The 16,347-nt window shown below is 37.3% G+C and overlaps 1 protein-coding gene across 2 annotated transcripts in view; it reads left to right on the forward strand.

The window, feature by feature from the left end:
* LOC127441885 (guanine nucleotide exchange factor VAV3-like) overlaps nucleotides 1-16,347 on the forward strand; it is a 70,666-nt gene that overhangs the window by 20,333 nt on the left and 33,986 nt on the right. For both annotated transcript variants that reach the window (XM_051699428.1, XM_051699429.1), the window contains exons 5-15: nucleotides 1,873-1,975; nucleotides 2,280-2,372; nucleotides 2,486-2,554; nucleotides 2,678-2,781; nucleotides 3,377-3,476; nucleotides 3,614-3,709; nucleotides 5,994-6,062; nucleotides 7,010-7,096; nucleotides 7,223-7,308; nucleotides 7,393-7,525; nucleotides 15,516-15,625. In XM_051699428.1, coding sequence (XP_051555388.1) covers nucleotides 1,873-1,975; nucleotides 2,280-2,372; nucleotides 2,486-2,554; nucleotides 2,678-2,781; nucleotides 3,377-3,476; nucleotides 3,614-3,709; nucleotides 5,994-6,062; nucleotides 7,010-7,096; nucleotides 7,223-7,308; nucleotides 7,393-7,525; nucleotides 15,516-15,625 — 1,050 coding nt within the window. The remainder of the gene's footprint in view (nucleotides 1-1,872; nucleotides 1,976-2,279; nucleotides 2,373-2,485; nucleotides 2,555-2,677; nucleotides 2,782-3,376; nucleotides 3,477-3,613; nucleotides 3,710-5,993; nucleotides 6,063-7,009; nucleotides 7,097-7,222; nucleotides 7,309-7,392; nucleotides 7,526-15,515; nucleotides 15,626-16,347) is intronic.

Here is a 16,347-nt window from a genome sequence, read left to right on the forward strand (position 1 = left end):
TCTCCTACTAGCACCTGGACACAGTTTTCCTTGGTTATTGGCAGACAGGATGTTCCAAGCTTCTTGGAGAATTCGCCACAGTTCTTTTATTTATTTAGGCTGTCTCAATTACTTATGTCTCTTCATGTAATCCAGACTGACCCAATGTTCAGTGGGGGGCTCTGTGAGGGCCATGCCATCTGTTGCAGGGCTCCCTGTTCTTCTATTCTGTTCAATTCTATTTGCAAAAGGAATGTTTGTGGGTATAAAATGTATATTTCCTATTGACACAATTAAGTAGCAGATATAAATAACCATCTTAAGACAAATGTTTTTGTGATACATCTTATGTGCCTAAGACTTTTGCACAGTACTGTATGTCCTACTGTATGTACTGTAACCCATGTTTACATGTAGAGTAGCATAGTGTAAAACTCACTATAGAACAAGACATATTGGATAGACACCATACCTGGACGTATTGGTGCCGGAGTTCCTTGACCCACTCACTATGGCCTTTCAAAACGAACTGTGTTCAACTGTTTCATTCAAACTCTGTGTTTGATCAGAGTCCGAGCAATGGTAACCAGGCTGATGCTTTCCACATTGTGAAATACCAGGTTGTCCTCTACAATTCTGGTCTGGATTTCTCTCAGTTTTATTACATTGTCAGCAATGACCAATCCTACAATGGCATGCACTTGGTCTTTACTGAGGAGCTTTCCTCTTCCCCCAGAGGAAGGAAGACGTTGCGTCCTTTAGAGGAACAAAAATACAACATATGTATTTGCATTGGGACTGGTGGCCTACAGTTATTGTGGGACATAGCAACAGTAATGATAGAAGAAGCCCTTGTGAAATGCATTAATTACCTGTTGGTTTGTTGAAAATTCCGGATAATGGAAGCCATGGTTGACCGTCTGAGATTAGGCTGGACTCTTTCACCAGCCTCTCTCAGTGATAGACCATGGTTTATCACATGGTCTATGATGATGGCTCTTATTTCATCAGTGACAACAGCTCTTACTCGCCTTTGAACACCACAATGCATTCTTACTCCTCTCCTTCTCCCTTGTCCTGGTCCAACTACTCCTCTCCCTGGTCCAGCTACTCCTCTCCCTCATCCAACTATTCCTCTCCCTCGTCCAGACATTATTTTTTCTCTCTCTGCTCCTCTGTGTTGTTCTGTATCCACACTGAACAAAACCAATCCAAAGAGTCCCCTATTTACTTTGTATGTCCATGTAATGGAAAGAACTTCAACACCTGGCTTGTCTCCAATTGAGATTGGAATCAGCTATTTCTCAATGTTTCAATGATCTGTTCATTCAAAAATGCTTATCAGCTGTTTTAATATAGCATTTGAGCTGCTGTTGTAGTAGAGGGTGTTGTAGTTAAAGGAGAGGCTTTATACTTTATTTAAGGTTTGGAACATTAGGTCTTCATTTCTGGCATGCTGTGTGCAAGCATTTGTAAATAAGACAAGAAAGATCCATGATTTTGGTATTGGGTAAGCTTATATGTAAAAAAATTTAAGCATTTTAGAAATGTGTTAATTGACTGCATATTCTGTGAAAACAACATGAATTGTGTTAATGGTATGGTCCATAACAGATGGATGTTGTGCTAATTGTGTTTAGAGTTTTGTGACCACAGATTGGACAAAAGGATGTTAGCGACTGTTTAAAAAAAAAAAAAAAAAACTGTAATGATGAGTGTGAAAACAGGAAGTTACTGAGAGAAGTTACTCTTCTGTAGAAAGAGAGCCCTACATACCATTGTCTACTGATCCAATCTGTTTAAAAGCCAGTAGCCAAAGTTGAACCATAATTACAGTATGCCCTCATTTACTGTAGATAGCTAAGTTATGTCTGTGTATGTGTGTACGGACAGTGAGGAGCTGGTGGAGGATATTTATGACCCTGTGTATGGAGACATAGAGGGAGGAGAGGTCTATGAGGATCTAATGAAGACAGACACTACTGCATCTCAGATGGTACCTAAATGACTCAATGCATGAACTCTCCCAATGCATGAAAGTGTTGATTTCCTGCAAAACACTCCTACCCCTACCAGAAATAAGACCTCATGTTATTTGTAAAGGTTCCCTAAAGTATCTTTTTGAATAAATAAACTGCACTGTACATACCTGTACCAAAAGCCCGGAAAAATCATAACTTGTGTCTTCAACTTGAGTGAGTTGCATTGTGACCTTTTGAAACTTTAATAGGTTGTGTTTTGGAAGTCAAACTCTGCTGCTAGCTGTAGTCTTCTCTCAGTTCTGTGTGTTGTGTTGACAGAAACAGGCCGAGGTGGACATCAGAAGCTGCTGCCTCTCAGAGATCAAACAGACAGAAGCCAAATACACAGAGACCCTGGAGACCATTGAGAAGGTGAGATTCACATCCTCAGCATGAAGAATTGTATCATATCGCACTTTACAAGTGATAGACAGCTACTCTTAGATTATAACTTTCTTACGTTCAGCTTTTATCTATCTTAACAGTACTTTATGATTCCACTGATGAAATTCATCCCAGCAACAGATATTGACAAAATTTTCATCAATATACCCGTGAGTAGAGCTGTGTTCTATGTGATGGATCAATAGCTACTATTTTAGTCATGTTATGGTCATTATTTATTACCTGCATTTCTACTTACAGTAAATACAAGATTTATACTGTGTGCTTTACAGGACCTGGTTAAAGTTCACAAAGGCCTGATGGTCGAGATTCAAGACTCTTTGCAAAATAAAAATGCAGAAAACCTCCACCAGATCTTCATTGTTTACAAAGACAGGTATGAAATCAGCTTTAATTTGCAGATCAAGTATGCTTTATGACTGCTTGACCCACCCTGAATCTGTGCACTTTTTTTTGTTTTTCTTTTCTTTTTTTTTACATTTTCTGAGCTGATTAGAGGAAAATGTATTTGAGTTATTAGAGTTAAACCTTTCTTGGTCTTACTGAACTTTCAGACCCATTTAGAACCATTTTTAAAACAGGTCAAAATGACCCGCAAGTCCATGGAAGGGCTAATGTGTTAAATGGAGCAAAGAGTACTTACACTCTCATTATTAGCTGTAAGCATGATCCAAAAAAAAAAAAAAAAAACTTTTTATTTAATGTTTTTAATTAAAACAGTTATTCAAATATCTTTCAAAATTCAATTATATTGTGGAAAAATTTATAAAAAATGCAAAGGATGAAAAATGTATAGAATTTTTGTGGAATCAAATTCTGTGGAAATTTGCAGAGCTTGCGCTGGTGTTGTGGAGGCAAGGATGTGCAGGCCTAGTTGTGATTTAATATTTCTAGAATGCTGTTACTTCTGAGCATTAAGTAAGCACTGCTGAGATGTGTTTTTGTGCTGTCATTTACCCTGTCTGCTCTAGGCTTCTTTTGTATGGAAAATACTGCAGTCATGTAGAAACAGCCATTTCACAGTTAGATTTCATCTGTAAGGAGAAAGAGGGCGTTCGACTGAAATTGGAGGTGCAGAACACTGCTTAATCATCTTTTTTTTTTTTTTAGTTATGTCCAAGAAAAAAATATATATGGTTCTGAAATTTTGTAGCTGTCTGTAGATCTTACAGTGTATTTAGAATGATCCAAAGTAATTTGTTTTGCAGGAATGTTCAAAGAGAGCTAACAATGGGAAATTCACTTTAAGAGACTTGTTAGTGGTTCCCATGCAGCGAGTGCTGAAATACCCGCTACTGCTTCAGGTGCAGTAACATACTTACACACCATTATAATTATTATTATACCCTTATTCCAGCACCTTCAACTAACAGTAGAGCAAAGCATATCAACTTTGTTATATGGTTGGCCCTCTCTGTTTGTCCTACTAGAATGTACCACAATGGGGAGCTGTATGCCTAGTTTTCTCTCACTCACTTACCACTATAGAGGCATGTTGGCACAAAACTCACAGAACATGACATCACTGCTTTAGAAAATGCTTTACTCATCTTTTATGTGCAGAAAAGAAATTTCAGCTCAAGTTCAGCTTGCATTCATATTATCATGACAGGTTACGAGTGGTACATAGCAATAGTTTGAATTATAGGGGTATTTATTATATTAAATTGTATATTTAACTTTTAAGTCTAAGTCTACCATGGGTTTGCTATGGTTTTACTAAAACATACAGTAATTCTACAATAGAGTGTTTACTACCATTTTTGTTATTGTATCACTTTACAATAAGGTTCCATTTGTTAACTTAACAACATTAGTTAACATGAACTAATAATGAACAATACTTTTACAGCATTTATTAATCTTGGTTAATGTTAATTTCAACACATACTAATACATTTCTCAAATCAAAAGCTGTATATGTTAATGCACTGTGAACTAACAATGAACAACTGTATTTGTATTAATTAACATTAACAAAGATGAATAAATGTTGTAAAAAATACATTGTGCATTGTTAGTTCATGATACCTAAAGCATTAACTAATGTTAATGAATGGAACCTTACTGTAAAGTGTTAACCATTTTTTAAACTATATACTTCTATCAATTACATTTTAGATAAAGAACACATCATTTTTATCTTTTACATTTCGCAACTTGCCAGAAAAAGAAAAAAAAAACACCCACAAAACAAACAGAGTCTCAAAGACTTGCGTAACAAAATTAAAAATAAACTATAGTTTCCATTAACCAATTTAAGTAGTAATCACTGGCCATTTACCATGGCCACTGTGGCTAAGAAAGGTTATGTGTAATGTTTCTGCCATTACTCCATAACAAATACCATAGATTGTTTCTTAAGCAGTCACTTTGATTTAATTGTGGGGAGCGATTGGTTTTACCTGTGGTTCCTCTGGTTGTAATATTATTACCACGGTTAAACTATGGTTAATATCTAAGACCCAGGCTAATGTTTTGTAAGTGCAAGGTCCTTCACCACAGGACAGAGATGAGATGGGAAGTAAGTGGACAACTGTTAAGAGACCTGTGTCGCCACACACCTGCCAGCCTTACACACACACACACACACACACACACACACACACACACACACACACACACACACATATGTTGGTGCAGCTATCATTATGAGGACTCTCCATAGACATAAAGATTTTTATACTGTACGAACTATAGATTCTATCACCTAACCCTAACCCTAAACCTAACCCTCATATACTTTCTGCATTTTTACATTTTCAAAAAAGCATTTAGTTTTTGTTTTTTTAGTTTTTTTTTATGATTTGAATTATGGGGACACTAGAAATGTCCTCAAAAACCAGATTTATAGCATAATACCCTTGTAATTACCAGTTTGTAACCTAAAAAATGTCCTCATAAACCACTTAAACCTGCCCACACTCACACTCACACACTCACTCTCTCTCGCTCTCTCTCTCTCTCTCTCAAACACACACACACACACATACATCCACAAACACACATGCTTATGCTTCCAGCAATGGCCTAGGTCAGAATGTAAATATGGAAAGAGTGCTGAACTTTGTAATCACCTTGTTTACTCTCTGCGATTGGGCTGTTTGTCTTTCTTCAGCACTATTTGACAGAAGTCGGAAAACAAATGCATGCTTCCGATGAGCTGCACAGGTTTCCCACTTGGAACAACACCATTTTTCTCCTGGTGTGTTTGAGTGCTTTTGCATTTTTTTTAGTTTTCACTCAAATCCAAAGACCAGATTTGTTTATCATGTTAATTAATTATTTTATAGCATGGATTCCAAAAGGTTCAGTTCTTATCCAGACCAAGGAACAAATTTGCTTCTAATGAAACCTTCCAGCATTTCCTCAAATTGTCTGTTCCTGAACCTGGCTCACTCATTGGAAACTTGGCACTCACATAGGGTTTTCTCACTTGGTCTATCAGAAATAATGGACAACTTTCCTAAGCCCTTAATGATGTGTAATACATTTTTGTGATGTTTTATCCACATTTCATGACATAGAACAAAGTTTCAAGTTGGAACACAGTTCTGGCTCACACACTGTCTTTACATTTTCATATAGGAACTGGTCAAATATACAAGTGACACCACAGAAAAGAGCAACCTACGAGTAGCCCTTGATGCCATGAGAGTAAGTATAGATATGTAATATCCTGCAAAAGTTTACAGAAAGTACAATTTAACGGTGAGGTGTGTAATTTTTTCTATGTTAAAATACTTTCTCATATCCCAGCTTAATATGCAGAGACAACTATATGTAATTCATTAGTAGTTGGATTTCCCTGATAAGTGTAAACAATGTGGCTCTGTGGCACATTCAAAACATTGCTCTGTTTGTTAGAAAATCCCAACCAGCCTGACAGAGCAACAATGGCTCAACCAAGTTTGTTTAATTTAGGGTCATGAGTGAGTGTTTTCAACAGAGGCTGCCTTTTAAATTGGAAATCAGCTGAGATTTATCTCATCCCAATGGGGTCTTTTGAAAGGGCTCTTGCAGTATTTGGAGATGTTTGTACTGACTGATGAAATCATTTTCTGTAGAGTGATAAATAGTGGATATGTTTTTCATTCAAAACATAATGCATTTCATTCATGTGATAATGTAATTTGCAAGAGGTGGAATTTGTTACATAATTGTAAATTATATACTGTATATAACCTAGATGTCATAGGGATGAATTTATAAGGGTTTGAGTCCAATATCCAATTATACAAATGTTTGTTTTCTGAAGCAGTGGTTTTGTATGGTGGTTTCAAAGACATATTTTAAAACTGTCTTTAAACTAAAAGTCCAATATCATATTTTTGCTATAGGTGTCGGGTTAACAAGTGAAAGGTTGAACTGTGTTCTCTGGACAAGTTTTTTTTTTTTTTTTTTTTTTTTTTTTTTCATAAATATTGGGTTCAGGGGAAAGTTGTCATATTTGGGGCAAGTTGGCACATTATTTTTAAATATTAAATAATATATACAATATATTAATTACAATATTTATTGGCCCCAAAAACATTTTATATTTGCCATTTGCATTTTTGGTGTTTTATAATTGTTTTACTGTTTATTTTTCTTTCACTGAACAGGACTTAGCCCAGTATGTAAATGAGGTGAAAAGAGATGTTGAAACTCTAATAGAGATTGATCAGTATCAGAGATCAATTGAGAATTTGGTAAGTCCTACATAAGAATTGACATGATCATTGATGTCAAAACACACACAGTGTCTTCACTAGAAAAGTATGCCTTTTCTCAAATCTGATAGCCTACGACTTTTTGTCCATGATCTCCATTCCCAGAATCAGTCTTTGCTTTCTTATGGAAGACCGAAGGGTGATGGTGAAGTCCGTTTGGCATCAAATGTGGACAAGCGCAGACAGGACAGGTGAGACTCAAGGCAAAAACCTCCACTGCAGTCCACTCTCGTTTGCACTGTCATGTCATGTCGTAACAAATGTCAATGCTGCAGGCATATTTTTTTGTTCGATGTTGCTGTAATTGTCTGCAAGCGGCGTGGGGACAACTATGAGATGAAGGAAGTGATCGACCTCAACCATTTTAAGATCTCTAATAATCACACCACTGACAAGGACTGCAGAAAGGTTAGTGAGAAACACCGCAATAACAGAAATGTTTGCAAAATTACCCCCATATATATTTTTTTTCATTTGTATTTTTTTCCTACGAGCCCAGCATCTACTCGTATACATCATATTAAATTGGAAATCACTCCAGCAGTCTTACCTTTGCACAATTGACTCCAATAATTTTTGCTTAGATCTTATTTGAACTGTTAGATTGACAAAGAATTAAGTCTTTGCTGAAATTGTATGTTATGCTTATGTCCTTTTGTGATATCCAAAAGACAGGGTGATATCCAAGCCATTTTATGTACAGAGTGACAAAATGCATTTTTGGTGGAGATGAGCTGGTAGTTAGGACAACAGAAAATGTTGAGGTATTTGCATTTCTGATCGAATGCACAAGCCATCTGAACAATTAGCACTGTTAAACAGAATTCCTTTAATTTGCGTTGACTAAGATAGCTATTATGCAAGTTTCATAATATTCCAAAGGGTTTACATATTTTCCCAAATTAAACTGCAACTATATAACCTGGGGAGCTATGACCTTCATAAATCTTTAGTAAAATGCAAAGTAAATTACATGCATTTAGTTCAAAAACAGTTAATATAGGGGATATTGTCACACAAGGAAGTTGTCACCTAGGGCTATATCTCAGTAACGATAAGATTTGGAGTCAAAAGTCCAATTGCACAAACGTGTGTTTTCTTTAGTAGTTTTGTATGTTGGTTTCAATCACAGTCTCTTAAATTGAAATATTTTTTCTGTGAATTCTTCCTTCAAATTGAGTTTGCTATCACAAGAAGCATCTGCTGATGTGGACCATGCCTCGCAAAAAAGAGATCTTAGAAGATCTACGATCAAGAATGGTTACATTAAAGAATGGTAAAGATTACAAAGTTATCTCGAAGAGCTTAGATAATCATCTGTCTGCAGTTAGACAAACTGTCTATAAATGGAAACAATTTAGTACTGTGGCTACTCTCCACAGAAGTGGCCGTCCAGCTAAGATGAGTCAAATGGCACCCCGCAGAATACTTAATGAGGTAAAAAAGAATTAAAGAGAGTGACAGCTAAAGACTTGAAGGAATCATTGGAACTGGTTAACATCTCTGTTCATCAGCTGTAGCACAGTAGAAGTTGGGTGATGCAGCAGGACAATGACCCTAAACATCGAAGTAAATCCACTACAGAATGGCTTCAAAAAAGAAAATCCACCTTTTGCAGTGTCCCAGTCAGAGCCCAGACCTGAATCTGAATCACAGTCAGAATGAGCTTTATTGCCAAGTATGCTTACACATACAAGGAATTTGTCTTGGTGATAGAAGCTTCCACTGCACAATACAGCAACAAGACATAGATAATAATAATAATAAAAATAGAATAAAAATAAAAAGTGGATATAAAATAAAGTATATATAGAAATACACAATAAGACAATATATATATATATATATATATAGTTGTGCTCAAAAGTTTGCATACCCTTGGAGAATTGGTAATACATGTGCCATTTTTAAACATGAGTGAGCAGGCAAAACACATTTATTTTATTTCTTATGGGATTCATATTCAACTGTAGGTTATAACAGAATGGCTCAATCATAAAACAAAACATGGCAAAAAATTTTTTTGAAATGACCCCTGTTCAAAAGTCTGCATACCCTTAGTTCTTAATACTGTGTATTGCCCCCTATAGCATCAATGACAGCATGCAGTCTTTTGTAATAGTTGTCTATGAGGCCCTAAATTCTTGCAGGTGGTATAGCTGCCCATTTGTCTTGACAAAATGCCTCAAGGTCATGCAAAGTCTTTGGTCGTCTTGCATGAACTGCACGTTTGAGATCTCCCCAGAGTGGCTCGATGATATTAAGGTCAGCAGCCTGTGATGGCCACTCCAGAACCTTCACCTTTTTCTGCTGTAACCACTAGAGGGTCAGCTTGGCCTTGTGCTTAGGGTCATTGTCGTGCTGGAAAGTCCAAGAGCGTCCCATGTGCAGCTTTTGTGCAGAAGAATGCAAATTGTCTGTCAGTATTTTCTGATAACATGCTGCATTCATCTTGCCATCAGTTTTCACAAGATTCCCCATGCCTTAAGAGCTCACACACCCCCTAAATATCAGTGAGCCACCACCATGCTTCACAGTGGGGATGGTATTCTTTTCACTATAGGCCTTGTTGACCCCTCTCCAAACATAGCGCTTATGGTTGTGACCATAAAGCTCTATTTTGATCTCGTCACTCCAAATTAGAGTGTGCCAGAAGCTGTGAGGCTTGTCAAGGTGTTTTCGGGCATATTGTAACTGGGCTTTTTTGTGGTAATGGCACAGTAAAGGCTTCATTCTGGCAACTTGACCATGTAGCTCATTTTTGAGCAAGTATCGTCGTATTGTGCTCCTTGAAACAACCACACCGTCTTTTTCCAGAGCAGCCTGTATTTCTCCTGAGGTTACCTGTGGGTTTTTCTTTGTATCCCAAACAATTCTTCTGGCAGTTGGCTGAAATCTTTCCTGGTCTACCTGACCTTGGCTTGGTATCAAGAGATCCCTGAATTTTCCACTTCTTAATAAGTGATTGAACAGTACTGACTGGCATTTTCAAGACTTTGGATATCTTTTTATATCCTTTTCCTTCTTTATAAAGTTCCATTACCTTGTTACGCAGGTCTTTTGACAGTTCTTTTCTGCTCCCCATGGCTCATTATTTAGCCTGCTCAGTGCATCCAAGTGAGAGCTAACAAACTCATTGACTATTTATACACAGACACTAATTGCAATTTAAAAAGCCACAGGTGTGGGAAATTAACCTTTAATTGCCATTTTAAACCTGTGTGTGTCACCTTGTGTGTCTGTAGGCCAAACATTCAAGGGTATGTAAACTTTTGATCAGGGCCATTTGGGTGATTTCTGTTATCATTATGATTTAAAAAGGAGCCAAACAACTATGTGATAATAAATGGCTTCATATGATCACTATCCTTTGCATGATCAGTCATATTTTCAAAATCTATGCCAAAATGTCACAATTTCTGCCAGGGTATGCAAACTTTTGAGCACAACGGTATATATATATATATATATATATATATATACGTATGTACAATATACAAATCTGTTATATACAGAAGAAAGGGAATGTAATGGCAGTAGAGGTAGGGTATGTTGGATAAATTTAAATAGACTAAGCTGTGTATTGCACATAATTATTGCTCAGTGGGGCAGTTTTAACTGTTCATAAGATGGATAGCATGAGGGGAAATAACTGTTCTTGTGCCTGACGATTCTGGTGCTCAGAGCTCTGTAGCGCTGACCAGAAGGCAACAGTTAAAAAAGGTAGTGGGCAGGGTGAGTGGGGTCCAGAGTGATCTTTCCAGCACTTTTCCTCACTCTGGAAGTGTACAGTTTTTGAAGGGAGGGCAGGGGGCAACCAATAATCCTCTCAGCACTCCGAACTGTCTTTTGTAGTCTTCTGATATCCGATTTTGTAGCTGCACCACACCAGACAGTTACTGAAGTGCAGAGGACAGACTCAATGACTGCTAAGTAGAAATGTATCAGCAGTGCCTGTGGCAGGTTGAACTTCCTCAACTGGCGAAGGAAGTACAACCTCTGCTGGGCCTTTTTCACAATGGAGTCAATGTGGGTCTCCCACTTCAGGTCCTGTGAGATGGTAGTGCCCGGGAACCTGAATGACTCAACTGCTGCCACAGTGCTGTTTAGAATGGTGAGGGGGTCAATGTTGGGGTGGTCCTCCTAAAGTCCACAGTCATCTCCACCGTTTTGAGCGTGTTCATCTCCAGGTTGTTTTGACTGCACCAGACAGCCAGCTGTTCAACCTCCCTTCTGTATACAGACTCATCGTCATCTTGGATGAGGCCGATGACAGTAGTGTCGTCTGCAAACTTCAGGACCTTGACAGCGGGGTCCTTGGCAGAGCAGTCATTTGTATACAGGGAGAAGAGTAGTGGGGAGAGCACACATCCCTGGGGGGCACCAGTGCTGACTGTACAGGTGCTGGAAGTGAATTTTCCCTGTCTCACTAGCTGCTGCCTGTCCGTCAGAAAGCTGATAATCCACTGACAGATAGACATGGGAACAGAGTTGGTGTAATTTAGTCCGGAGAATAGCAGGGATGATGGTGTTGAAAGCCGAACTGAAGTCCACAAAAAGGATCCTTGCATTTGTCCCTGGTCTGTCCAGATGTTGCAGGATATGAAGCAATGTTGACTGCTTCCTCCACAGACCTGTTTGCTCAATAAGCAAATTGAAGGGGATCTAGAAAGGGTCTAGTGATGTCATTCAGGTGGGCCAACACCAGTCTCTCAAATGACTTCATGACCACAGAAGTCAGAGCGATGGGTCTGTTGTCATTAACCCAACAGAGATGCTATGGAATGACCTCAAATGAGCCAATCACACCAGACATCCTAAGAATATGGCTGAGCTGAAGCAGTTTTGTAAGGAAGAATGCTCCAAAATTCCATCTGAATGTTGTGCAGGTCTAATCCGCTGCTACCGGAAATGCTTGGTTGAGGTTATTGCTAGCAAAGGAGGATTGACCAGTTATTAAATCCAAGGGTTCACATACATTTTCCAACAGCACCGTGAATGTTTAATGGGATGTGTTAAAAAAAAAACATGAAAGTTTATAATTATTTGTGTGTTGTTAGCTTGAGCACATTGTGTTTTCTATACTTGTGACTTTGAAGATGAGATCACATTTTATGACCAATTAATGCAGAAAACCAGCCAATTCCAAAGGGTTCACATACTTTTTCTTGCCACTGTTAGATAGGTTGGGGCATGTTGTCACAATTTTATTAACTAATTAACTACTGATCTTAATGTAATGTTAGTTCATATCATAAAAGTTACAGAGGATTTTTTATTATTATTTATATTGGGGGTCCCTGGGTTGGCTGAGAGTCTGGATGGGGGTCCTTAGGTCTGTAAGCATTAAAAACCCAGACCAATACCTTAAACATAAAAACTCTAGCTGTCCCTTAGACTGTTATGGTGAGTGTACTCTAAGTGAGATCAGGCTGGGCAGCCCATCACAAACTAAGGCAGACAGATGCTAATACTCTCTATAAGGATTGATAGATGGTGACAGATTAGATCGGCGCAGCATGTCAAATCATATACTGCATTTTGAACCAACTGCTGTAGAAAGGCTTAGTTGCTTTCGAAATTATATAAACAGCCTAAAGACTCATTTAGAGTTACCAGTGTCATATAAATAAGAAATAGACACAGTATTCTACTGTCTAGCCTATTCTACTGTAAATAAAGAGGTCTGTGTGCTTTTTCAATTAATGAAGACAGACTGCTCAACCTCAAGTTACCTTTGGTTTTATGATGTTCTTTTGGGGCTTGGAAATGGTAATATAAATGTAAAAATAATGCGTACTGTACGTGTCTTTAAACTTTTGATATTTTTTTCTCTTTTATGCCTGGAAGTTTTCTTCTGAACAGATGGTCTGGTGAAATCTGTCTCAAGGAGACCTTGGCCAGGCAAAGCCCCGCTGGCTTTCTGTTTGAAGTGTCTTTCTGCCCCTCCTTAGGACACACACACAAACTTAATATACTGATGGATCCTATTCCTTCACTTCTTTGACAAGCCCTGTACACAGCTGCAAACTGTCTCCAAAACACGCACACGCACAGACACATAACTTTAAAAGATATTACATTATGTAACCCTTAAATCATTAGTCAAAATCATTAGTCCAAACTCGGGCTGCTAATTCAGTGCAATTAATTATAAAAAAAAAATAACGCAAGTAATCATGTCCCCGGACCGTGATAAGGAATATTCATTCAATCTGAGCAATTTAGGCATGGAGTACCACCTGTTTTCTCCAGGGTCAGTAAGCAAAACTTCAGCTGTTTGGGCAACACGGGTACACAGAGAACAAACCACACTCACCGACAGCGGACAACACAAGATGAGAACATGTTCTTGCATTCAAACACAGCTTGATGGAGCACAAATACGAACGTAGCGATCTCAAGACGTGCTTTTCCAAGTTTCAAACTATGTTTAACTTGACACAGTGACCTAAAAACTGTATGTTTATGACAGGACGCAAACGAGACGCTCCAAAAGCATCTGACGCAGGTGTGCATTGACGCACCCTCATAATAAATCTATCTTGGACTGATTGACGAGTTCAACTGCAAAATGGATTGTGAGAACTGTAGGCCAATGATAGGCAGATGATATAAGTTCAATAATATGGAAATAAACAAAATATACTAAATAGTAATATACTAAAGCCACATTTTGAATTGTCTTTTTGGGAACACTTTACAATAAGGTTCTATTCGTTAATATTAGTTAATGCATTAGGTATCATGAACAAACCTTTAACATTATATTGTTTACAGCATTTATTAATCTTTGTTAATATTAGTTAATAAAAATACAGTTGTTCATTTTTAGTTCATGTTAGTTCATAATGCATTAACTAATGTTAACAAACACAACTTTTGATTTGAGAAATGTATTAGTATATGCTGAAATTAACATTAACCAAGATTTAAAAATGTTGTAAAAGTATTGTTCATTGTTAGTTCATGTTAACTAATGTTGTTAACTAATGTTGACAAATAGAACCTTATTGTAAAGTGTTACCGTCTTTTTTTTTAATGCTTTACTCATGTGCCACAATGATGTAGTGCATTTTAATTATCTATATTATTTTTTATAATATATATTTTATTTATAATGATTGAAATAACGAAGTATTTAATCATTATTTATTGAATTATTGTTATTTGAGGGGATTTCTAAGCAAATATTTATATATGGGATCAATTGCGATTTAATTTAATTAATTGGCATACCATGTAATTAATTCGATTAAAAATATTAATTGATTGACAGCCCTAGTCCAAACATTACTGAAGTAAAGAAAGACGGGGGCCAGAAAATTTGACTGAAATGCTCAGAAACACTCCCGTGAATCATTTTGTTGCACGCTCTGCATTCCTGACAAAAGATGGCTTATATGGACGATACTGTATATACAGTATATATGGCTGAAGTTAACAAAACAGCTTCAATAGCTTACAGCACCTATAATATACATGTAAATAGTCAGAAATGTCATGTAACTTACAGTAATGTCAAATAAGGTACAGTAAGTGTGCATGTTAACTGTTGAATTTAACTGCGTTGCGCATATTTAATCTCACAGGTAAACGCAGTAATAGAGTAGCTATCCCTGCTGTATATTTAAAAATGAATACATGAACTATTGATCTGATAAGCACTGTATAATGTTTATAATACAAGGTTTAAAAAATGTGTAAGTATCATTATAAAGTGTTACCAAAAAATACTTTTTAACTCATTCACCCTAATTTGGCTGGATAGGATGGCATACTGCCACAGAAATGTGCACAACTGCTCTGTTACACTCACATACACATACTCACTGTATGGTAATAGTTGGTGATGAATGTGTCCACTCCCCCAAGGTTGCCTCTGGCTGTCTATTACTGTGTAATATAAAATGAGCCCCTTTTCCCTCATCCACCACCCTCACTGCCATCTCCCGTCATAGCTTTAAACCGACTACAACCCCTTAATATTCCAATACAACAACTACATGTTTATTACAAAATGTCTTAATACATGTGCATATTTAAACATACTTGAAAGTTAGACCTTTTATATAAAAGTTTTTTTATTAGTGTTATTAAAGATGAAGTGTGACAAATAGAATTAAGCCATTTGCATGTTTATTTCCACAAAAAGCGAGAACCCTGTGGCACTATAAAAAAAAATGAGCATCCCATCCAGCCTAACACAGCAACATTGACTCAACCAATGGTGTAAGTTTGGTGTGGGACTACCTGTTTGTTCAACCAGCACAGGGGCAGTGTTCGGGAAAACCAGTTTGAAAGCATTATTTTTGCAATTCCATTTGGTGATGTAGTGGCACAGAAATCCTCTTGAATTGTTTTGCTGTGGTCTGTGTTGCCTTCTGATTTCTGGCAGTGGTGCTATGGATTCTACCTCACTCACCAGCAGGGGCAGACTAGGTACGAGTTCCTGTTCAAGACCGAAGAGCTGAAGAAGAAATGGCTGGACCAGTTTGAGATGGCCATGTGAGTTTGAAACTTTGAAGAATTAAGTGACTTTTCACCTAACACAGGTGACTGTATACTTAATGTCTGATGCATAATGCACCCAATAACTGGAAAGCACTTTTTTGATCTGGCAAGCTCTAATCTGATTGGCTGACTGATTGGCTGTAAGGGAAAACAGGGTTTTTTATCAGTCCCCCTGGAAAAAAAAAAATTGGTGTTTTGAAGATAATGGATTTATAGTACTTTTGAGTAGAAAATAATCACTGGATTTGCCAAAGTTTAGTGGCATAAAAACAATGAAAGATATTGAGTTTGAAACACTTAGTAGCAAGTAAACTTTTGATCCATAGGGTCTATACATATATATATATTTTATATATATATTTTCCTGTGTTTTATTTACAACCATTCGCAGAGATTGGCATTATTTAAATGTATTTTTTTCCAAGCCAGTCTATTATTGCATTATCATCTATTTCAGATTGACTGGCTCTTAAACAGAATGTAAAATAATAATTTGTCGGTCAGAAAGTTTCTGTCTTTTTAAGGGGATATTCTTGGCCAGAATAAGCTGCAGCGTGGACCAGACGGCCAGATCTCATGAAAATTATGTAACTGTTGTGACATTTTTGCCAAATTATACTGCAACGTTCCTTAAACATATCACGGCAGTTTCAAGGTGAAATGCCCACTGTGTGGCGCTAAAGCAAGTTAAATTCCTTACCTCCCTTACCTAAACT

The sequence above is a fragment of the Myxocyprinus asiaticus genome, chromosome 6 (genome assembly GCF_019703515.2).
Source record: "Myxocyprinus asiaticus isolate MX2 ecotype Aquarium Trade chromosome 6, UBuf_Myxa_2, whole genome shotgun sequence".
Taxonomy (NCBI): Eukaryota; Metazoa; Chordata; class Actinopteri; order Cypriniformes; family Catostomidae; genus Myxocyprinus; species Myxocyprinus asiaticus.